This window comes from Bicyclus anynana, chromosome 18 (assembly GCF_947172395.1).
Source record: "Bicyclus anynana chromosome 18, ilBicAnyn1.1, whole genome shotgun sequence".
NCBI classification, from domain to species: domain Eukaryota; kingdom Metazoa; phylum Arthropoda; class Insecta; order Lepidoptera; family Nymphalidae; genus Bicyclus; species Bicyclus anynana.
Genome location: NC_069100.1, coordinates 10081060 through 10103972, shown reverse-complemented (window position 1 = coordinate 10103972; position 22913 = coordinate 10081060). Strand labels below are relative to the sequence as shown.

The 22913-nt window shown below is 36.2% G+C and overlaps 2 protein-coding genes across 9 annotated transcripts in view; one reads left to right on the top strand and one right to left on the bottom strand.

Annotated features, from left to right (window-relative positions):
* Positions 1-107: 107 nt before the first annotated feature.
* On the bottom strand, positions 108-11292 carry LOC112053784 (protein seele). The gene is made up of 7 exons (XM_052887077.1): positions 11078-11292; positions 10910-10977; positions 9751-9850; positions 7313-7467; positions 5791-5883; positions 5032-5127; positions 108-4113 (listed from the first exon to the last, which is right to left on the bottom strand). The coding sequence occupies exons 1-7, from the start codon at positions 11163-11165 to the stop codon at positions 3883-3885; spliced, it is 831 nt and encodes a 276-aa protein (XP_052743037.1). The 5' UTR covers positions 11166-11292; the 3' UTR covers positions 108-3882.
* Positions 11293-12054: 762 nt separating this feature from the next.
* The window catches only part of LOC112053782 (paired amphipathic helix protein Sin3a), a 52533-nt gene continuing 41674 nt past the window's right edge, over positions 12055-22913 (top strand). For 3 of the 8 annotated variants that reach the window (XM_052887069.1, XM_052887068.1, XM_052887071.1), the window contains exon 1: positions 13283-13455. In XM_052887069.1, the coding sequence (XP_052743029.1) occupies positions 13454-13455 (2 nt within the window). In that variant the 5' untranslated portion in view covers positions 13283-13453. Of the gene's footprint in view, positions 12235-13282; positions 13456-22418; positions 22799-22913 lie in introns of those variants that run through there. The other 5 variants (XM_052887070.1, XM_052887075.1, XM_052887073.1 and 2 more) reach the window with 4 other exon arrangements.

The window sequence follows — 22913 nt, the reverse complement described above, 5'->3', positions numbered from 1 at the left end:
TTACTAACAACAGTCTAGTTAGGACGTTAAAAAAGGTGATTATGAATAAAGAAATTACATTACTAAGTTTATTCGACAGGTTTATTACATTAAATAAAACTCTCAGATGACTTAACAAGCATTTTATTTCATCACAAACATAACTCTTATCACATGATTACAAAACAAATGTCAACATGGAATTTTGTGCAGAATCTCATTAAAATATATTTTAACGGAATCAAAATATTGCACAGTTTTTAAGTCTTTGTAAAATACAATGTAAAAATAGATATGTATATTTATTTATATTATACTAGAAAAAGCGATAGAAATGATTTAAAACACTATAATTTAATTTGTGATGCATTTTGTAAATTCGTAGACAAATGTAAACAAACAGTATGAATAAAGGAATGTTTTAGTTTTTTTTAGTGCATCCATACCACACTTTAGTTACAAATAACAGTTATAGTCCAGGATCAGGGGAGTATTTTTTCAATTGATTTTCAGTGAGTAGCTTCATCATCATAGAGCCCTTAACTTTTATATTTACGAAAATTCTTGGTACTGGTAACTAACAGGGTTACCAGGTACTTAACAAAAATTTCTAAGCGTAAGAACGATATAGCGCAATTTGGAAGACAATGTGGCTGTCAAGTTGCATAACTATTAATTGACTAAAAAAAAACATCTGATTAGTAACAATTTTTAATGACCTCGTTATTGATACAAGTTGGGAGGTCAGAAAATTTTTATTACCTGATATCCCTGTTAGCTACCAGAATCAAGACTTTTCGTAAATAAAAAAGTTGAGCGTCTCATCAAGTTGAAACTACTCACGGAAAGTTAACTTAATAGTACAATTAAAACAATGCAAACTTCTGCTATACTTCGGGAAGTTGCACGAAGAACACAGTGAGCGAGACCATTTAATTTTGATTTAAAAATCGGGACGTCCCACCAAAATCGGGACACTGGTATCTACCTAAGCACCTAATATTAGAAATAAATCGTAGCTAGGGCGCAGAGATAAAACCTAAATCTGTAAGTCGCGTGTAACTAAAAAAGTTCAGAAACTGCGGCATGGTGAAATAGTTATCGACAAAATCTAAAATATATTTGCAAGTACATAACGTTTGTTTACATTTTGATAAAATAATAAAATACAAGACATAATGCCCACTGTAAAAACATTTTTCATTCATAACAGACAACAATTTACTAAATTCATTTAATAAGCGTAAAGTATGGAAGTTTCAAGAGATATTTTGAGCAAACATCAGCTACAATATAAAAACATGAATTCAATGTCATGCAATAGAAGTTTAACATCATAAGGCACTATAATATGTATAGACTAAAAGATGTCCCAAAATTGCCCCAGGTTAAATGAAATACCAAGAGACTTAGTCATGTAAATGAAATAAAATTACCTCACAATTATTATTTTGAAAGATATGAATGGAAATCTAGGAAACAGCAGGTTTAAAAAAAATACCACGTATAATACATACTAAGTAGGTAATTTTTTTTCTCGACATATTATGATAGTGACATGTTATGATACTCAATAGGCTATAACCCCCCTATCTAGGCCTTAAAATAAAACCTACTTATTATCTAGGCAAGAAAATAAACCCAATGATAAAAGTTACATCGTGACACATTAACTTTTTGTCTGGGGCAAACATTGTATGGTGAGTGGGCCAACTCCTTTCTAAATATTAAAAAAAAAAGAAACATTTAACAGAGTATAAATAATAAATATATTCCGGGTTTGGATGTAGTGGTAATATGACAGATCAAGTGAATTTGTGTAGGCATTTAAACTACAGATATAAAATACAGGGATAGCTAATCTGACATTTTTAATTCTGAAGCCATTTAATTTGATTGTATTCAAGGTTTAAAAAAATCCAGCATAAAATTATAGCAAACTAACTACATAATTGGTAATTATGATGTTGACTGAAAATAAGAAATATGTTTTTCTTTGAAATGTGTAAATGAAGAGAGATGAGAGTTGTTTATTCTTTAAGACAAATTTGATGATGAGAGTTGAGAGTTGTTTATTCTTTACAACAACTTATTGTTTTTGTTGACACAGATATTTATATCTGTTAAAGTTAAATTCGTCTCATTCCACTGATGATTTTATGTTTTAAGAAAATCAAATTTAAAGTAAAAAGAAAATGGACCCTAAATGTAGTACTTTTAGTAAATAGCAACACTGCTATAGTACTAACCAAAGTTTACTCTGTGTACCCGTTATTAAAGTTTATTTTCTTATAATACAGATTAATAAACGCATATGGTCAAGAGCCGTGATTACTATACTTAAAATAAAATAACTGAAAAGTTGGAGGTGCATGCGAAAGTACTTGTAAATTAAGCCTAATTCAAATAAATTAATTTTTGACTTTGACCTATGCTGTATGCTTTTACTTTTTTGACCTATGTCAAACACCTGTCTATACACCTCACCACTACATCCAAAGCAAAACAGACTTCCAAATTTGGACAAACTGTACAATAAAATGCATTAATTTATTATAAAAATCTGATATACAAAAACTCACAACACAATATACACAAACGCTTATTTTTATCAAAAATAACCACATTAATCCTAATATGCCACATCTTAAACAAGAAATTGGGTCAACGCTAATATTTCTGATTAGCAGTGGCGTGCATAAGGTGGTTAATCAGGGTATGCACTAGTAAGCCAATTTAAACAAACTGTGAAAAAATTGGTTATGAAGTGCAAGCCACTGCTATTTAGTGTTATTTCAATGACAAAACATAGTTTAATAAATTGTATTTTATGCAGAATGGTATTTTATGTTAAACATAAAATAGAAAAAAAAACGCTTATTAGTTAGACCCAAATAATATGTAGAATGTATGTAAAACACTTCATGACATTTATTTCTGTATTATTTAAGTACCTAAATTCATGATTAAATTAAATAAAAATCCCACAGAATTTAGAATACACCTAATTTGAGCCAACACCCGAATAGCAGTTACGATTATAAAAATAAATAAATAAATTGAAAACCTCCAAGGAGGACAAACATTAAATCCATTTATGACGTTAAAATTTAACTATGTTTGAGTAAATAAGTACGTCCAAATAAACAAGTCAGGATCACCTTCATTTATAAAGGCAAGTTTGTCTTCATTAAATAGATCAAATCCTGTTAGTTAGTGAATGGCAGTTTTGTAGTTAAAATCTATGGACAATTCACTTGACTTAGAAGCAGTGTTAGTAAATACATATAATATCACAAAAAAATAAGAACCCTGATATGACTCTCGCGGAAGCAAGCGCTATAAATTTAGTCAAATGAAATTCATAAAACTCATTAGACAGTAACTGCTGGAGTTTGTCATCAATTAAACAATAATTGTAAAATCTCTTCATACCCTGCAGTAATGTTGGGCTCTGTCAGATAGCCCTTTTAATCTCATAGGTGCTCTTTCCAAAGCAGTGGTCGCTATGTTAATTTTTAATATGTTATATGCCGCCGAGTGAGTTATTTGAATGGTTAGCAAAATCTCAACATAGAACTTAAAGAGTCTCTTTTCTACTGCTGTCACCTGTGATCATTACTTGAGAGACTTATTATTAATTAAATCAAAACAGGACATTATTTTGATTGCGAAATCATAAGATTACTTGAAAATAAGTCGAATCGCAATAACTTAAGAGTAAACATGATAATTATTAGGTTTGAGGTTATAGATTTTTCAGTAAGCCAAGCCACCACGGCGACATATATATGTCATACAACATATTAAAAATTAGGTCTGTTAAATAAAATAACTTTAAAGTAGTAAATAAATTAAAATAACGCACATCCAAAATTCTGTGGGAAACATCAAAACCCCAAATTACAATTCATCATTACTCTGTACAACAACTTCTTCCTGTTTACCCTCGTCAACTTTACCTTCATTAGATTTACCTTCGTCAAGTTTGCCTTCATCAGGCTTACCCTCGTCCTCGGCGTTCAATTCCTCTACATCTTCATCTTCGTCTGAATCATCGTAGCCTTCGGAGTCAGTGACTTCGGGTCTCGTTTGCGTGTTCATCCCGAAACCGTAGGGGTCTGGGCCATGGATCTGGAATATAAAAATTGAGATTACAATTGTCATGTAGAAATCGAAAGACGGAGGTCCTGGGTTCGATTTCCGGTTGGGCCGATTAGGGTTTTCTTAATTAGTCCAGGTCAGGCTAGTCGTGGCTAGTTACAACCCTACCGACAAAGACGTACCGCCAAGCTATTTAGCGTTCCGGTACGATGTCGTGTAGATACTGAAAGGGGTGTGGTTTTTCACCCAACTCCCAACAAGTTAGCCCGCTTTCATCTTAGATTGCATCATCACTTACCATCAGGTGAGATTGTAGTCAATGGCTAACTTGTAAAGGCTATATATAATTATCTTTTTAACAGACTTCCAAAAAGGAGGAGGTTCTACGTCCGGCTGTATGTGTTTTTTTTTAAATAAATCTATACTAATATTATAAAGCTGAAGAGTTTGTTTGTTTGTTTGATTGAACGCGCTAATCTCAGGAACTACTGATCCGATTTGAAAAATTCTTTCATTGTTAGATAGCCCATTTATCGAGGAAGGCTATAGGCTATATATTGTCCCCGTTTTCTTACGGGAAAGGAAACCACGCGAGTAAAACCTCGCGGCGTCAGCTAGTGCTAAATCTATACTAATATTATAAAGATGAAAACTTTGTTTGTTTGTTTGTTTGTTTGATTGTAATGAATAGGCTCAAAAACTACTGGACCGATTTTAAAAATTCTTTCACCATTCGAAAGCTACATTATCCACAAGTAACATAGGCTAAATTTTATTTTGGAAAAAAATAGGGTTCCGTAAGATATTTGGGTTTTTCGGACACAAGGTGTAAAAAATCAACCAGAAAATCAGGGTAGGTAGGAGTAGGGTAGGGGTAGGATTGGGGTACAAGTTTCACGCGGACTAAGTCGCGGGCGTCGGCTAGTAAAAGATAAAAAATGTTATCACCTTAGTGTAGGCGTCCTCCATCTCCGCCGTCCACGTGGTGTCCGTCGCGTTGGGCAACATCCACTCCTCGCAGTACTGCGCGGCGTTGAAACAGATCTGCGGACGGTCGACATACTTACATTATATTTTTTTCATTTTGCTTTGTTTTTATGGTTCTACTTTTTTTTTTTTTTTTTTTTAATCTTTACAAGTTAGCCCTTGACTACAAGAGGGCGTAAGCGGGCTAACTTGTTAGGAGGAGGATGAAAATCCACACCCCTTTCGGTTTCTACACGGCATCGTACCGGAACGCTAAATCGCTTGGCGGTACGTCTTTGCCGGTAGGGTGGTAACTAGCCACGGCCGAAGCCTCCCACCAGCCAGGAAACTCACTACCTACTTACAGCCAGGAAAACTCCTTGTCTAACATCGATCTCCTATTTAAAAGTAGATGCACAATCATCGACCGAACAACGTTCCCACTCAATGAGTGCCAAACACAACTTCTTGGCACTCAATTCAAGTAGTCGCATTTGCAAATTCAAACTTAAACTCAATCCTTAAGGTTGAATTTGCTCTGAATTTGGGATTTAATTGAATATTGAACTATATTCAAAGGCCTTTGGGTATAATTTTCTTTACCAATAATTCTAAAACTGTCAAAGGAAAATTGGCCATTTTTTAAGTTCTGTGGTCCAACATAGGTTTGTGTTGAGTCTAGGGTAGGCAGTGCTTTTTCGCATCTATAACGTGCACGCCACTGTCCTATGGTATACACACCTCTCTCTCAGCATCCGGCATGATGTCATCGTCGGGTCTGGTTTTGTACAGCTCCGTGATCTCGTCCTCGTTGTCTTCGAACATGCGCTCGCACTGCGACACAGAAAACCAACTATTAACACATGGTATCACTTGGGGTCCCAAGGTGCTGGAATGGCGACCCCGCACTAGTAAGCGCAGTGTTGGTCGACCCCTCACCAGGTGGACTGACGGCATCAGGCGAGTCGCAGGGATTCGCTGGATGCAGGTGGCTCAGTATCGTGATGTTTGGAAGTCCCTACAAAAGGCCTATGTCCTGCAGCGGACGTCCATCGGCTGATATGATGATGATGATCACGAGTTATGCCATGAAGTAAAAAAGCTATACAATGTTTTTTTTTTATTAACCAACTTCAAAAAAACGGAGAAGTTTCTCAATTCGACGCGTATTTTTTTTTTAATGTTTGTTACCTCATGACTTCGTCATTTCTTAACCAATTATATACTTAACTAGCCGACGCCGCGCGGTTTTACCCGCGTGGTTCCCGTTCCCGTTGGAATACGGGGATAATATATAGCCTTCCTCGATAAATGGGCTATCTAACACTGAAAAAATTATACAAATCGGACCAGTAGTTCCAGAGATTAGCACGTTCAATCAAACAAACAAACAAACTCTTCCGCTTTATAATATTAGTATAGATATACTTCCATATTGGTCTCATTTAATTTTCATGAAAATCGGTTCAGTAATTTTGTGTTAAAATTAAAATAACGAAACTGTGGCGCTTTCGTTCACTATGCTAGGTTATGCTTGGTTTACACACACTAAAAACAGAAAAATAAAAAATTTTTAATAAAAAAATTAAACAGACTTCAAAATCACAACGTGCTACCTTCTGATTACGTTGAAGGCGGTGCCAAGTCAGTGGCGTATAAGTGTCAGGAAACACAAAAGCCGGAAGGGCATTCCAAATTGTTGCTGTGCGAATTAGAAATGTGGAGGCAAATAAAAAAAAATGTCAACCAATAAGTGAGAGAAATTAAAATCTCTCTTTTTGCGATGGGACGAAAGAGAGGGCGATATTTTGGATGCCGCTCTTGTCCTTTAGTAAGCCATTCAAATAGGCTTATAATGATATTTTTCGATGGACTTCATGGCGCAGTGGTATGGATTTACAAGACGGTGGTCCTGGGTTCGATGCCCGGCTGGGCCGATTGAGGTTTCCTTAATCAGTCCAGATCTGGCTGGTCGTGGCTAGTTATTTAGGCTAGGCCAAGCTATTTAGCGTTCCGGTACGATGTCGCGTAGAAACCGAAAGGGGTGTGGATTTTTATTCTCATCCTAACAAGTAAGCCCGCTTCCATCTTAGTTTGCATCATCACTTACAATTAGGTGAGATTGTAATCAAGGGTTAACCTGTAAAAAAAAATTACAAAAAAATATCCTCCTCTTAACAATTTAGCCTGCTTCCATCTTAGATTGCATCATCACTTACCATCAGGTGAGATTGAAGTCGAGGGGAAAAAATTCACTACTCACATAATACTCCAAACTCTTGTTCAGATCATCATCTGTGACGAACTTGGTCTTGGAAAACTCTGGATTCATGTGGCCTTCTCTGGTCACCAGCAGCATGATAGCCAGCTTGCCCGTCGACTTGTAGTGCACTCGCACGTAGTCGTCCATCTTCTTGCCTGCAAATTCATAATTTATTCATATATACTAATATATCAACTCTAAGCTGTCCGTTGACAACAAGCTGCTTATATACACGTGCATCTTGAAGCCGGCCTGGGCCTATGGCGCTCAACTGTGGGGTAGTGCATGCGACACTAGCCTAAATATCCTGCATAGAGTGCAAAATAAAATACTACGTACTATCGCCAACTCGCCGTGGTTTATCACGAATGAGGAACTACATCATAATTTGCAAATTTTCACAGTAAAGGATGAAGTTAGGGGGCTAGCCAAAAGATACAAGAAGCGACTCCTTATTCATCCTAATATCTTAGCAAACAGACTCTTGACTGATGACTGTCCGAGGCGTCTTAAACGTAAACGCATACTCGACCTGGACATTTGAAAAACAGGACGCACCAATAGAGCGCCGACTCCTAATGAGGATCGACCTCCACAAGACAAAGACACTCGCAACATATTTGTTTATAGTGTTAGGACTGATCGCAGATTGGCCGTTCAAGAAAGAAAAAAAAAAATACTAATATTAATATAAAAAAATAAGAAAACATACAAAAACAAAGGAAGTAGCTATCGCAATCAAAAAACTTAAGTGGAAGTGGGCAGGCCACACAATCAGAGGCAAAGAAAAATGGAGCAAAACGGTCATGCAATGGTATACAGGTCATACGCAACGGAGAAGAGGAAGACCAAAACAGAGATGGGCGGACGAAATAAGACAGGTGGCAGGGGGCAACTGGGTAAAATCTGCAAGTGGTCGGGAGTTGTGGAAAAGTTTGGAGGAGGCCTTTGTCCTAGGGGACAAACAGAATGTATATACAAACTCTGAATAAAAGCTTTTATTATTATTATATTATTATACTAATCGCTAATCTCAGACAGTTGGTCCGATTTGAAAAATTCTTTCAGTGTTAGATATAGAGGAAGGCTCTTGGGCGGCCTGCTAAGCTTTTGAGGCGAGCTCGGCTGGCTGGAGTAACTCCGGCGTGGACCAGCACCAAAAGGACCTACTGCAACGGCCAACCACAAATGGCCAAGTGCGGAGAAGGCCCAGGAAAGAAGAAGAAGATAGAGGAAGGCTATAGGCTATATTGTATTTTCAAAAAAATTAGGTGTCCTTCCTGAAATTCCCATAATGTAACTTAAGGTGTACAAACAATTTGTTTACATTGCGTGCACTGCAAAAACTATTGATGTTAGAATAATATAATGTACTACAACTTTGTAGAACACATCATTTTCTACAAAAAAATGTCGCGACACCATATGCCTAGTCATGACTATAACTATTATAGTCATGACACAATAATACATAGTTTCACATAAACAGACACATCAAAGTTATAACAACCCTCATTTATATGTTGGGGATTAAAAATCACTGAACTGTATTGTATGTACTCTGGTATAGACCTGTCTATGCTAGAGATGTACGCACAAAGGCCAATCACGAGGCCAATTGCGGAAACAGCCTAGAAGGAAGAACATACCAGTCTTGGGGTTTTTTATTTATACCTACTAAGCGCTGGTTAACATTTTTTTTTGAAGTGGTACATAGCCTTAAAAACTAAGGCAGACTGGCAGATAGACATTTTCAGTAAAATTATCCTCAATTGTTCATATTTGAGCAAGTACAATCATCATTTATTTTTAGTTCTTTATGAACAGTAGCTTGATTAATTTAGAAAAATGTTATACATACATAAATTGTTATACAACATACATTTAGAAGAGATTAGTAGTTTATCTGATTATATATCAGGAATATAATTTATTGCATGCTTTGATAAGATTACATCATTTAATTTTTTAGGCATTTGTTTCAATGCTACGTTAATTATGGCCACATATATCTGAATTACTTTTGCCTGGCACCTTAAATTTCAACACAACATTCATACATGTTTATTTCAACTCACTGTTGAGCTGTCTGATTAATTGACCTGGGCGGCCTGCTAAGCTTCTGGAGCGAGCTCGGCTGGATGGAATAAATCCAGCGGGAACCTACACCGGAGGGACCCACACACAACGGCCAATCAAATGGCTAAGTGCGGAAACGGCCCAGAATAAAGAAGAAGAAGAAGAAGAAGAGCTGTCTGATTCTGTCTCCTCAGAATGGGAGGGGTAAAGCCAACAACAACAACACTGGCATTGCCAATTGGCAGACTTCACACACAGAGAACTAAGAAAATTCTCTGGTATGCAGGTTTCCTCACAATGCAATGTCATAATAGTCCAGTGGATATGACCTCTGCCTTCAACTCGATACATATACTTACATATTTCATCAATAACTTCAGATATGTATACAGCCGAACGATGAGCTGGCACCTTATCCTGCATGGTGTTTCCATCAGCATCCATCCGGAAATTGCCAACCTGATCAACATTATTACAAAATTAATATTAATACAAGACTCGATGTACTAAAAATTTATAATTTTCACAATTATCATCCCACTATCCCAGGCATCCCTTCTTATAGGAGAAGGGATATGGGACTTAAACCCACCATACTTCTCCAATGAATGTTGAAGATGCATGCAACGAGAAAGTCACATTAGAGACGTGATAGACCAGTGGATATGACCTCTGCCTTCGATTTGGAGGGTGTTGGTTCAAATCCGGTCCGGGTATGCACCTCCAACTTTTCAGTTATGTGCATTATAAGAAATTATACTAGTTAGCTAGTTCTGATCTGAAGTTCTGGGGCAGGGAAACAAAAATCTTGACATAAGATAAGTTGCCATAGCCCAAAATTTAGTTAGGCAGAACACATCCTCAGTAAAACCTACCAACTAAGTAACAGTGACCAAATTGCCTGCCTTACAGATCCAGTGAGCCATAAGCCAGACTACGAAATATATCACCCTTTTTTGGAGAGCATGTTAAGTTATTGGTATTAGTCCTGCCCCCCTAGCCAAGTGGCACGTCAATTCTCTTTCTACAATCACTGACACTTTGAAAACTCGAAAAATGTATGGGAATGACATATTTTGCTAATGACGGGTCATGTGATCAAGGTTGGTCATTCCCAAACATTTTTCTAGTTTTCAACATTTCATAGTGATTAATAAAACATTGAACAAGCTTCCCGACCTCGCCAACCTGCATTGGAGCAAGGTGATATGTCTAAGGTTGATTGTTTCTTCCTAACAGCGGCATGCACAAGGTTTTTAATCAGGGTATGTACTATAAGTAAAAACTGGAAACTTCAACAACTATGTATTCTGTGGTCTAACATAGGTCTCTATTGAGTCCTTAGGGTAGGTAGTGCATTTTTGCATCTATGAAGTGACGCCACTTCTTCATATAGGATCGAGGCCTCGTAATAGGCTAAATAGTTAGCCTATTCAGCCTACTAATGACATCAAATTACTGTACTGATTTTTAGTGGGACATAAGCATGTATTAAGGAAAATTATAACAGAAACTTACGTCTACTTTTTTCCATTTTTCTACACTTAATATAGCTTTATTCAATTCCTCGAAGGTCTGCCGGCACACTGAAAACGATTATAACACTTTGATTAGTAATTTTAACTCAGAAAATTTTAAAGAAATAATATTAATTAAACGTTTAAGAAGTTTAACAAACAAACAAACCTAAGCATCTCAAATTCTTTGCGTCTATCTTCGCAGAAACTCCTACCATTAAAAGAGTAAGTGTAAAGAAAACTATTTTAATTTTCATGTTTAACAAATTTTCTCTATTAATGTGCTTATTCGAGGAAAAACTTTGAAAATATGAGTTAGAATTTCAGTAAATACGTGGAAAATTGGTTTAAAACACGAACTCGTTTCTGATTGGATGGACATTGATTGTCAATGTCATTGTCATGTCATTCGTGCTTCGGCTTTACTTTTTTTTTTAATTTTAGGCACTCCGCATTATCTAGATTCTGTGGCAGAGGTTGATAATCAAACATGAATTTAAAAATTTAAATAAAGTGAAATCAAATATTTTTAATGTTGAATTTTAATATTAAAACATCTTTACATAATTTATTTGATTTTTGGTTTCATTCATTTGGTTTGGTTTTGTATTCAATTCAAAAAGAAAATTCTAGCAACATTTCAAATAATTTTAGGCTAAGTTCACAGGAACTACGGCAGTTTGCGTACAATGTCAAATGACAAAAATAAAATTAAATGACGTTAGCACGATGTTTGATTTTTTATTAAGTACAGACGTAGCAGATCCATTAATTATTTTGTTGAAAAATAAGAAATTATTCATTAAAATGTCATTATAAAATTGAATGCGAATGAAGTCTTTTATCTGGTTTTGCCTTAGAATATCAATGTGTGCGTACCTCAATATCAATCAAAATGTGAACGGACGTCAAAACAGAAACTATTTAATTAAATTTTTCCCTGTTACATCAACTATGTCATATTCAAAATGGAAATTAATTTTAAAAATACGTTATTTTATTTATTTTTATCAAAACATATACTTATAAGTCAAATCTAACGAGTAATATAAAAAAAGAAATTGTATTTTCTTGCTCCCTCGCTCACCCATTCTCCGGTTTTCCGCCCGTCGCCCTCCATCATCAACCGACCAAACTAAAAAACCAACAGTTCGCATTCGGTCTCTTTGCGCGCAGGACGTTTGCTTGACGGAATGTATATTTTTTTTGTGCACATAAAATCCTCACAAAATCTTAAAATACCATAATCAAAGCATTTATTTCGCCGAAAAGTGACGTTCCCGTGAATATTGCCGAGAAAGAAGACTGTTTCAAGTAAAAATACAGGTAAGTGAATAGTTGACAGGTTGCGTCTTATCCTATTGAATGCTTATTAATTACGTATTAGATCAATACTAATTGCTTTTTCTACCAAATTCAGTAAATCTGTAGTCATAAGAATATATTTTAGTGCCATATTGTGGAATGTGGTAATTTCACACCTGTGCCCAACCATACGGTCTATGTGTTTTAACTAAAATAACAAGAATATAATAAACCCCTAAAACTTGTGTCAACGTAGCCGTGAATCGAAAGTATTGCTCAAAAAAAATGGGAAATGTCATAATGATACCGCTCGCCATCTCCGCGACGACTTGGCAACGCGACACTCATCGTACGGTTGGTCGTGTGTAAAAAATGTAATCGCCGTAAACAAGCAAGTGAGAGTCCTACCGGCGTTTCCCTTTGTTTTCCGTGTGAAATCGGCCCTTTGTCCTTCACGGAGTAGCGCTGGGTGCGCCGGGCTACAGGAATTTCGACTCTAGAAAAGTACCATAATACATGATGATATACATTCGTGGGTCGGGCCGCGCTTCGCCGTTCCCCGCGTCGTTTTCACGGCGGCTGTGTTAGTGTGTACCTACGAGTTATACGCCTGTGTGCGCGTGCGGTAGTTTGTTTATAGTATTGGCCCGGCATAAATAGCCTGTATGTTTAGTGCCATAAGGCTCACAATGGTATGTAGGTCGGCGTCCTCGGCGGTGTTTGTCTATCGATCTGTGCGGTGGCCAATGGCACATGTCCTGCGCGGCCGTGCCTCGCCCCGCTCCGGTGAAAGCCGGCACGATGTATCACGCTCCCATATATATTATATGTACTACTATCTTATCACGTTAGACGCTGTTACGTCGCTAGCTTTGTCCGCTCGCGGCCAACTCGATTTCATATTTATACGTGATATAGTTGGCTCGGAGTGGGTGATAGTCGTGAATGTTTTGTCGACGACGGCTGCTCTGTTTGCGGAGCGTCACAAGGGGGACGAGGGCGCGGGAGGTGGGGGAGGGGGGGAGCGCCCGAAATAGAAGCGCGGATTGGAAACCGAGCGACGTGGCAACACCGCGCCACGGTGAGCTCAGTGTCGGTTCAAAATGGCGCCTGTGCGTGATCGATACCGTGATATTCTAGTTAAAAATGTCCGTATTTGTGATATATCTGGTTGTTGGTCGGCCCGAGCGGTGCCCTGTGACCGCGGGGCGTGCGCCCCACATGCCGGTGTCCGACCCCAATGTACGTATCTTCAACCATATTGCGCCGACACTTGGCTAGCTATGGATATGCCTAGCGCCCCCGAGTTCGAGCTAGACCGTAGACGCCCCTTCAATGGCCTAGCTCGCATATCCATAACTAACCTTAATTTAGAATGTTAATACGTTATATGAAACTTCGGATGCGTTTACTTTTTTTCAGGTGTTACGTAATAGTACCCTCCCTTACAAGCACGAGTATTTAAATTACTTTAACTACTCTTCTTGTTTCATATCGAGAAGCTTATGCTAATAAACCGAGCGAAAAAAAACAACATCCAATTAAACATAAAAACAACTCATCATGCAAACTTGCATCTGATAAATCTTGACAAAATGGCGGACGTAATTGTAAAATTAAGACGCAGTAGCGCGCCCATAACGCTGGCAACGTCGCACAGTCACTTGCGCTACCCGATAACAACGTTTCAAGGCTAACCGTTTCGTATCCTACATTCATAATAACAATGGATAAAATATGCGTGATAAACAAATTGAGGGTATTTGTTATTTAGAACTTTAACAACCTATGAATTTATACTTTGTGATGCTAAATTATTTTTTTAATACTAGCCCACTTGTCAATTGTTCAGCTCGGTACCAAATGCTGTTAGTGTAATAGACACGCACACAACTATTACTGACTGTATACATATATGTTAGATATCCATTATGTATATTATCTCGTTGTTACGTCACGTTAAGTACTGTTTAATCTTGCTTGTAAACAGTATATTCGCGTATGTAAAGATTTGTTTAGAGCAGACACGTTCTTGTAAAGAAACTAAATATGAAACTATAACCAGTATTTATAGAATGTGCCGTTGCCATTTTATTTCTAAAACCGCCAAAAAATCAAAGTATACTTTAGTTACTCAAAGTAGGTATATATGTATATAATATATAAAATAGTTTCTTTAAAATATGTATCACTACTACGTATCACTGCATAGGTATATGATAGGTAAAAAATCTATACTTATAATATATACTTACAATAAATCATTCAAAGTGAGCTCTTTTGCATTCTTAGAAGTAGTTAATTGAACTTTGTTGAAGAAATTATGATAACAAGAATTAATAAACAAAAAATCCTTGCAATAGAAGTCAACGAAATTTCTATGGAAGTCCTATCAATCTGATGAAGCTAGATTCAGAGTATGGTTGAATTGAACTTTAGTTTTCTATCATGATTGACCATACACTTCTGTCGTGATTGTTTGGCCAGGTCTATATAAAGCTAACGCAGGACTATTAAATACTGACCGTTTACCGTTTAACGTTTGGGAGCAGGATCGACAAAAGGCCAATCTCATATATACGTTATGGTCTAGAAGACTAGTAACTTTTCTTAAAATTTTGTATGACGGAATTTAAACTTTGAATTCTAACCTCGAAAGAAAATTAACTGAGATAATTATCACTTGATTGGTATCAAATGAAAGGTCTTTTTTCCATTCAGTAAAATTGCAAGTGCAACTGTCACTAAAATGCCAATTTACTAGTAAAATAACAATATAGGTACAGTTTGCGCTGTTCAGTAAAATCATTCTTTACCTATCAGAATGCGACCATGTTGATATTGCACGGCTACTGTGACTGATTTGGAAACTAAAAAGTATTAAATAAAAATATAGTTTAAAAAGTATAACTCGACTACGTAAGCAGGGGTCAAAAAAGAACGATACAAGAAAATATTTCATATAAATAGCTAGAAATCTTCTAACCAAACGCGTTTGACCATATCTCGCCTATAGTAAGGGAGCTCGGGATGCTAAATTTGCAGTTAATAAAGCGTCATGGGGACCGATTGCTAAGAATAAATGGTTATTTACTTTCTTCGCTTTTAGCGGTGGAAAAAAAAACTACAGACTGTAAAAGTAATTTTCATAACTTTCATAACTTAGATTAATTAAAAGGTAATTTACTTTAAAATAAGTAAAAAAATAAACGCGTTCATAACTCGAACTAAAATATAAGGGTTTTATTTTGTAACTTTGGGACCCTCCCGTTCCATTAAATTTCGCTTAAATCGTTAGATTTTCGAAATGCACTCCTCTTAGTAATTAAGTAACCTACTATATCCATATCTGACGTTCAGGTTGAGGATTTCTGAAGTTAGTTTTTTTTTTGGTTGCCCTAAATGTACCCACCAATATTAAGGGCTCATACTTGGTGGAGGTACTCAACAAAGTGCAAGGTATAGTCTCTTATGGTTTATCTGCCGCGCTCGAGTAACTGCAAAAATCCCCTTTTTGGCTCCCCTACTTAATACATTTACCATTAGACGGATTAAAGCCAAAAGCTAATTATAGATGAAAAAGGTCGGAAAGTAAATGTTGAACAAATAGAAAAGTATCCAGTAACTTCCCAGGAAGTTAAAATTGTGTCGTCAATTTCGCAATCTAAGGAAAACGTGGAACGGTGTTTGATTGCGCAATTTCATGACTTGGATAATAAAGGTGTAAACATTGTTTTTAAATGAAACTTGAGACAAAAAATCGTTTTCTTAATAAGCAGATTCTTTTTTTGTTGATCAAGACTTAAATTTTGTAAATGAATGCTATGAAACGTGCTGAAATTAACCTATTATTTTTTACTGTTAATACAAGGCTAGCTAAGTACTTTATTTCTTCGTGAAATATTTGAATTGAAGATAAAGAAACCACTATACAAAGCCTATAATATGTTCCCTCAAAGCTATTCTAACCCCTAACCCGATTTGTGAAAACAGTAAGGAAATCCAAGTTTCGGATATTAGAGTGAAGAAACGGACAGGCTGAGATAGAATCAAACGTTGATCCAGATTATAATATATGTATTCATAGGTGTTTTACCAAACAAAGAAGATCCTGTTTCTGGCAGAGGGATAAATTTAATACATTTAATAGATACAAAGCCTATATTATGTTCCCTCAAAGGTATTCTAACCCCTAACCCGATTTGTGAAAACAGCAAGGAAATCCAAGTTTCGGATATTAGAGTGAAGAAACGGACAGGCTGAGATAGAAGTCAAACGTTGATCCAGATTATAAAATATATATTTATAGGTGTTTACCTAACAAAGAAGATCCTGTTTCTGGCAGAGGGATAAATTTGAAAAACAAATGTGCTGCACTACGACCATTTATATGGAGAATGCAAGTTGACCTCACATGCGTGTTATTCCATACCCTTAATTTCGGTACTCTGTAATATATAGCGGCAGAAATAGTCAGGGTGGGAGTAATTGCTTGAAAAAGCTCGGTCACATATGCCTTACCAGGCACTAACAAATACTACCTAGATTTAGTTATAGTCATTTAAATACGCATAATGCCTAAAATTTAACATGATTCACTTAAACAGAGAACATTTTTAGTTAGTTCAATGCTAAAAATAATAAAATTGTGTATTGGCCTTGAATTGGAACTCTTGAAGGCTACTTTCGCGGCAAGACGCCACAAAAAAGCCTCAAACGTGATTGGCCTGTGTCATATCACCTCATAGTGTAGTTTAGGTATTTATGTAATAGATTCCTGATGAAATCAATAGGATCATCAATTGATCTCGAAACTCGTGCGCTGTACCATGGTGCGGGTGACAGTTCGTTTTACACTTGAAAGTTATGACATCCATAATACGTTCTATTATCGTAAATCGCGGTAACTTTCAAGAATAAAACGAACTGTCACCCGCACCATGCTACAGCGCACGAGGTATAGAGAGGAATTAATGGCCCTATTGATTGGTGACAGTTGTCACCCACACCATGCTACGGCGCACGAACTGTAGTGTGTTACTCTGTAGTAGTTACTCGGTTTTCTACTTTTTTCCAGACATTTTGTTTCCGGGAGTTTTCGTCTTGCTTACAGCGAGTAGTTGCACAAACATAATCAAGTAGCCAAGATCGTTCATCGCTAGCTTGCCCGATTCTTTTATCGATTTGAAGATATCTTTCTATAGGTACAAACCAGCGTTCTTGAAAGTAACAGTTCATGCCATTGCTCTGGATGTTGCGCGTTGTGAGGTTTTTTTTTACGCTGGAACCCTGATCACCGGTTGCTGGCTTTAGACCCGTTTTTTTTAAATAATAATGTTTATTTATGTATAAAAACATTGGTAAAATAAAATAAATGAATGAGATACTACAGTTTGTTCGTTTATTTATCTAGATTTGGATCTGTCGAACCGATGTTTATGATTATTTTATAACTATTGATTACATGTTGAGACAGCTTGTATATCTTGTCCCACAATGGACATCTAGGTGTCACAGCTTTATCGTTTTGTGGCATTGACATGTGATAATATAGTTTTCCCACGATATGCTGTTATGGTAAAAAAAAATTTATCATTCAACCTATAATTGGTTCCTATAGCTAGCTCCAAATCGAATGTAGGACAACAGAGCGAGTTATATGGCAAAACATACCTGTATCTAATTGCGGCAGAGTGGTCGTTATAATTCATATTTCATCCTCTTTCCTAACCTATACATTAAATTGTCTGTTGTAAATTAGCAGCTTTTCACTAAATGCATATTTATGTATATATGTATACGGTAACTGTTTCTATTATTATTCCTATATTCCTTCAGAAATGGAATTTAAGCGGGTAAACCACAGGGAATAAATTCAAAAGCTAATTTTACCCAAAACCCAATGTTCAATTTTCCTCACAAGTGGGTTAAAAATTTATGAGTTCTAGAAACTAACGCTTTGTATGCAAGTTAACAAGTTAACAAAACTTGTACATATAGAAGCTATTCATTTGTTTGAGGAACTGGAGCACTTTCGAACATGCTTAAATACATATATGCTTTTGGTTCCTGATCTGATCAAACTAGCAGAGCTATATACTACTTTTTCCTTCCTTTCCTCTCTTTTTCTATCTTTCTTGCCTTTTGTCTTTCTTTCTAATCAGATCAAATCATTGCGAGTAATCTACCAGTAATCAAATGGCACCGTAGAAGAAATTTGAACTGACATCTTTTAGTTAGTCTCGATTAAGAGATCTACCGCGTGGCTTTTTATTCTTCTGCATTCCCAACCACGATCACAAACTTGCCTATGCTTTAAATTTCGTGGCATTTCGTTTTTGAAAATTTTAAATTTCGTTTTCAAGAAAGAAAGCCTTGAGTTGGTGGTGTTACACCTCTAAGCTTCGGACAGCATGTTTAGCTGTCATCATCATCATCATCTGATAGTTGTGGTTAATAATTTAACATAATAACCCTAAGCTCGCCAATTCACATTGGAGCAGCGTGGTGGGTCCAAGCTTCATATATATTACCTTTCCTTAATGCAGGAGGCCTATTCGTAGACCATCAAAATAGGCTGATAATGATGAATCAATATTACTTTTTAGAAGATACTTATAGTTGCCATGCTTTTGGTTTACGCGCATATAAATTCTTTCGCGATATCTTTTACTGACCTTCCGCAATGGTTGCACTGTTCAAGCAAGCTTGTTTATTAATAGTAGTCACTAGATGTATCATGTAGTCATTGCGTTTTACAATTGCTACATACTTGCAAGTTGTTATCAATAAGCTTTTGCTTTGTTTGTTCTATTATTATTTTATCAATATTATATAATAAATTTTCGTTTCAAAGAAATGTATGTAATTTATATTAAGTACTTTTTTTATTAATGACTTGGTAGTATTCATTCATTGTTATTTATTTATGTGTATGGGTGTCATTGTATTTAAAAAGATCGTAAAAATATGTGAATGAGTGAATGTGTTAAATAAAAATATAATATAAACAGGTATTCCTGTTATATGGAGACACACGAAGAAAAACATTTTATTTAGTGTTTATTTTTAATTAATTTTATTTTAAAGTGTTGAAGATAGTGGTTACAATCTAAACTCTCATCTTAGATGAAGTCTTGCTTTTTTATTTTATATTAATACCATGTCATAGTGTTACTTAGAACTGAATATCTAATTCGATCGATCTATATTATTTGGAACTTCGGTAGATAAAATAACGAACTTCAAAATCAAAATTTGTTGATTTCGAGTAAACGGCTCAGTTTACAAGCAATTTCAAAACGTCGAGTTAGTAGACTGGTTCAGAAGGCTGGTTTTGCTGTTCAGAGCCTACAATAAACTACAGTTGCTTTTCTAATTATATTTCTTTACAATTTTATTCTCATTACATATTAAATATATATATATATATATAAGGTCGAATTGAGAAACCTTCTCCTTTTTTTGAAGTCGGTTAAAAATTATTAAGTTTACTTCTTGTGATCTTTGTCATTCAAATTGTTCCGAATAATATCGATCGATGCCAGCTGGCCTATTCAATAGTTTGGTCTTTATTAACAACCTATTAAAATAAACATCAAATCAACTGAGAAATGTCATCTGCCTACCTAGACCTCATTAATCCGGCCCTATCAAGAAATCCATTCTTAGTGGATACCTACAAACCAAACACAAAATTCATCTTTGTACTTCAAGCGGCTTCGAGATTTAGTAATGAATGACCTTTTTTTTATATATTAAGATAATATCCACGAAGGGTTGTCACTAGGCACCAGATGATATTTGTTACATAGAATCATAATTTCGTATATATGTCAACTAACATACGTCAAAGTTGGTGAATTAGCCTGCTGTTTACTTTAATCTATTAGATTAGATGGTACTTAACATATTTCTGTCTGACTGTATTGTTTGATGAGGTTTTTGATAATGATTCGTTCTATTTAACAAAACACTAACTGATGTCATTAAATGAAAATACTTTACAAACTTCTAACCTAGATGTTACGTGTATTGAATTCCGATTCTGAAACGTCAGGGCTTCCGATTTTTTTACAATTACTTAGGTTTCGATAATTTTTAATCGAAGATTAAATTTAATTACCTCTAGTTAGGCACAAAGTGCCGCAAAAGCTGGTATTACGCAAAAATTAATACTGTCAAAACTAAAAATTACACTAAAACATCATATTTTGGTTTTAGTTGTACATGCCTTCTGTAAATTTTGACATCAAGTCATTCCTACAAGTTCCTGTTTTCCTGTAGGCATCATTAAAGATGCCTTGTGGTCCGGATTTTTTTTTTTTTTGACGGCCTCCGTGGCGCAATGGTATGCGCGGTGGATTTACAAGACGGAGGTCCTGGGTTCGATCCCCGGCTGGGCAGATTGAGATTTTCTTAATTTGTCCAGGTCTGGCCGGTGGGAGGCTTCGGCCGTGGCTAGTTACCACCCTACCGGCAAAGACGTACCGCCAAGCAATTTAGCGTTCCGGTACGATGCCGTGTAGAAACCGAAAGGGGTGTGGATTTTCATCCTCCTCCTAACAAGTTAGCCCGCTTCCATCTTAGACTGCATCATCACTTACCATCAGGTGAGATTGTAGTCAAGGGCTAACTTGTAAAGAATAAAAAAAAAAAAAAAAGCAACAGAACTGCAATCTCACCAGATTTAAATGGTCAGATGATGATGAATTTCATCAGTCAGATTTTTACAAATTTTTTATATGTATTTTTAAGTGTAGAAAATATCAATTTCTGATGTCTTTTTGGATATAAATTTTGTGTATATATAATACTTGTAAATATTCCGTAACAATACAATAGTATATGGGGCTAGTCTGGTGATGAAGTTCGAAGGTGACCATAGGAACTCCTAACCTAACCAAGATAAATGTATCAAGTTTGGGTTAATTATGCAAATATGTTATAATTAGAATGTTCTTTAAAGAGTTTGTTAAAATAAAAAAATAAAAAAAAGAAACGATCAATGCTTGTTTGGTTTTTCCTTGTCCTTATTTAAGGCGAACGTGTTATTAACAGTGCCAACTAAGTACTATTGTAAACGATCGAGGTTATCGTAACCTTTTCCAAGGTTTTTAACTATATTCTTAAAAAGAGTTTCGAATATTTTGAAAATTGAACAATATTGAAATAATGTTCACTTCAATTAAATACGGAAGGTAATAAGATAAATTTTATCCAATGCCTTTGTCTTTATTAAGCTCAGGAATTATGTATACAAATGGTGTATTTGAAAAAGGAACAATCTACCTGCAATAATAACTTGTCTTCGGTAGTGTTTTAGGCTGGACAATTTCAAAATTCTTATTTATTGAAAATTTAATTAATTAATTAATTAGTTTATTAATTTTAATTAATAATAATTATTAATTTTGAAAAAGTTTTCTTCATTGTTTTTCTGCAATCTAAATAATTTGATTGATACAAAAATTACTAGTTTGTTTTTAGAATGATTCTTTTAAAATTTACCTGTTTTTATACTTATAATAATAAACTCTGTATGTATTTATATAAGCTTGAAAGAAATTACGAAATCTAGCTCCTTTGAGCATTAGTTGGCCAATGGCGACAACTTGTCTGAGCGGTTGTTTATTTTTAATCTATTGTATTGAACAAAAGAAAACATCAAAATTCTCGATTCGTGCGCGCAAGTGGTCTCGTTTTTGCGAGTGCTCGCTCTTTGCTTGTTTTTGTCGACTTCGCTGCAATCTTGTCCCCTTCTCAGTTGTCATAGCAACTTGTGCCCCCAACAAAAAATACCAAGCTTTGGTCTTGATTGTTATTGGTCTTCCGTTATTCTTATGTGCTGTCATGTTAACCGTGCTGCATGGCTGATATACTATACCTACCTTTAGCACGGATGATATTGATCGTTATTGGGGTTACCTATTACAGATAGTTTATTTGTTCATAGATTTTAATTAACATTTGGCGGGAAATAGGTATCCAGCGCCCAGTTATGCTCTCGATCGCAACTATCTGTTGTATAATTTTAGAGAAAGGAGATTTGTTTTGGTCCAGCACCTTCGTGGAGAATCGTTGATCGTGGCATTTCATATCGCGGCTGAGCTCGTCCGTTTCGCTCGCTATTATTTGATGCGGTGCGGCGTTGCCGCTCCGGGCGGGTCTCCGGCTCGATCGCTCGGTCGACCGCGGGCCGGGCTAGTCAGTCGCTCAGTCGGCCGCGCAGCTCGGTGCGCGACGTTCGTGCGCGGAGGGTTTCGTTTGCGTCCATCACGACCTCGGCTCGACCTAGCCGCGAGTGCGAGCGGGACGGCACGTCGCAGAGAGAGGAAGCGGTGACAGAGTGAGACGCCGCTATGGCAGTGTCGCAACCTCGCCCACCTGACCGTGTTGACGCCGCGGCCGCGCTCGAAAAAGTTGCGCCGTTGCGCTATTTGGAGGCGCACGAATGTGCCCGCTCCGAGCGTTCAGTGACGCGTTATTATCATAAACCCTTGTCTTAAAAACAATTTCTTGAGTTATACGAAGTGAATACAGCAGAATAAGCAAGATTTCAACACTTTTCATCAAAAATCAATTGGTACGTATATGTAGGCGATTTATAATTCATGCCTTGTCCAAGGCGACGCGTTATCTCTATTGCTGATGTAAGTAGATGCTACGAACATCTTGATTTCTAAAGTGATCGAATCAGA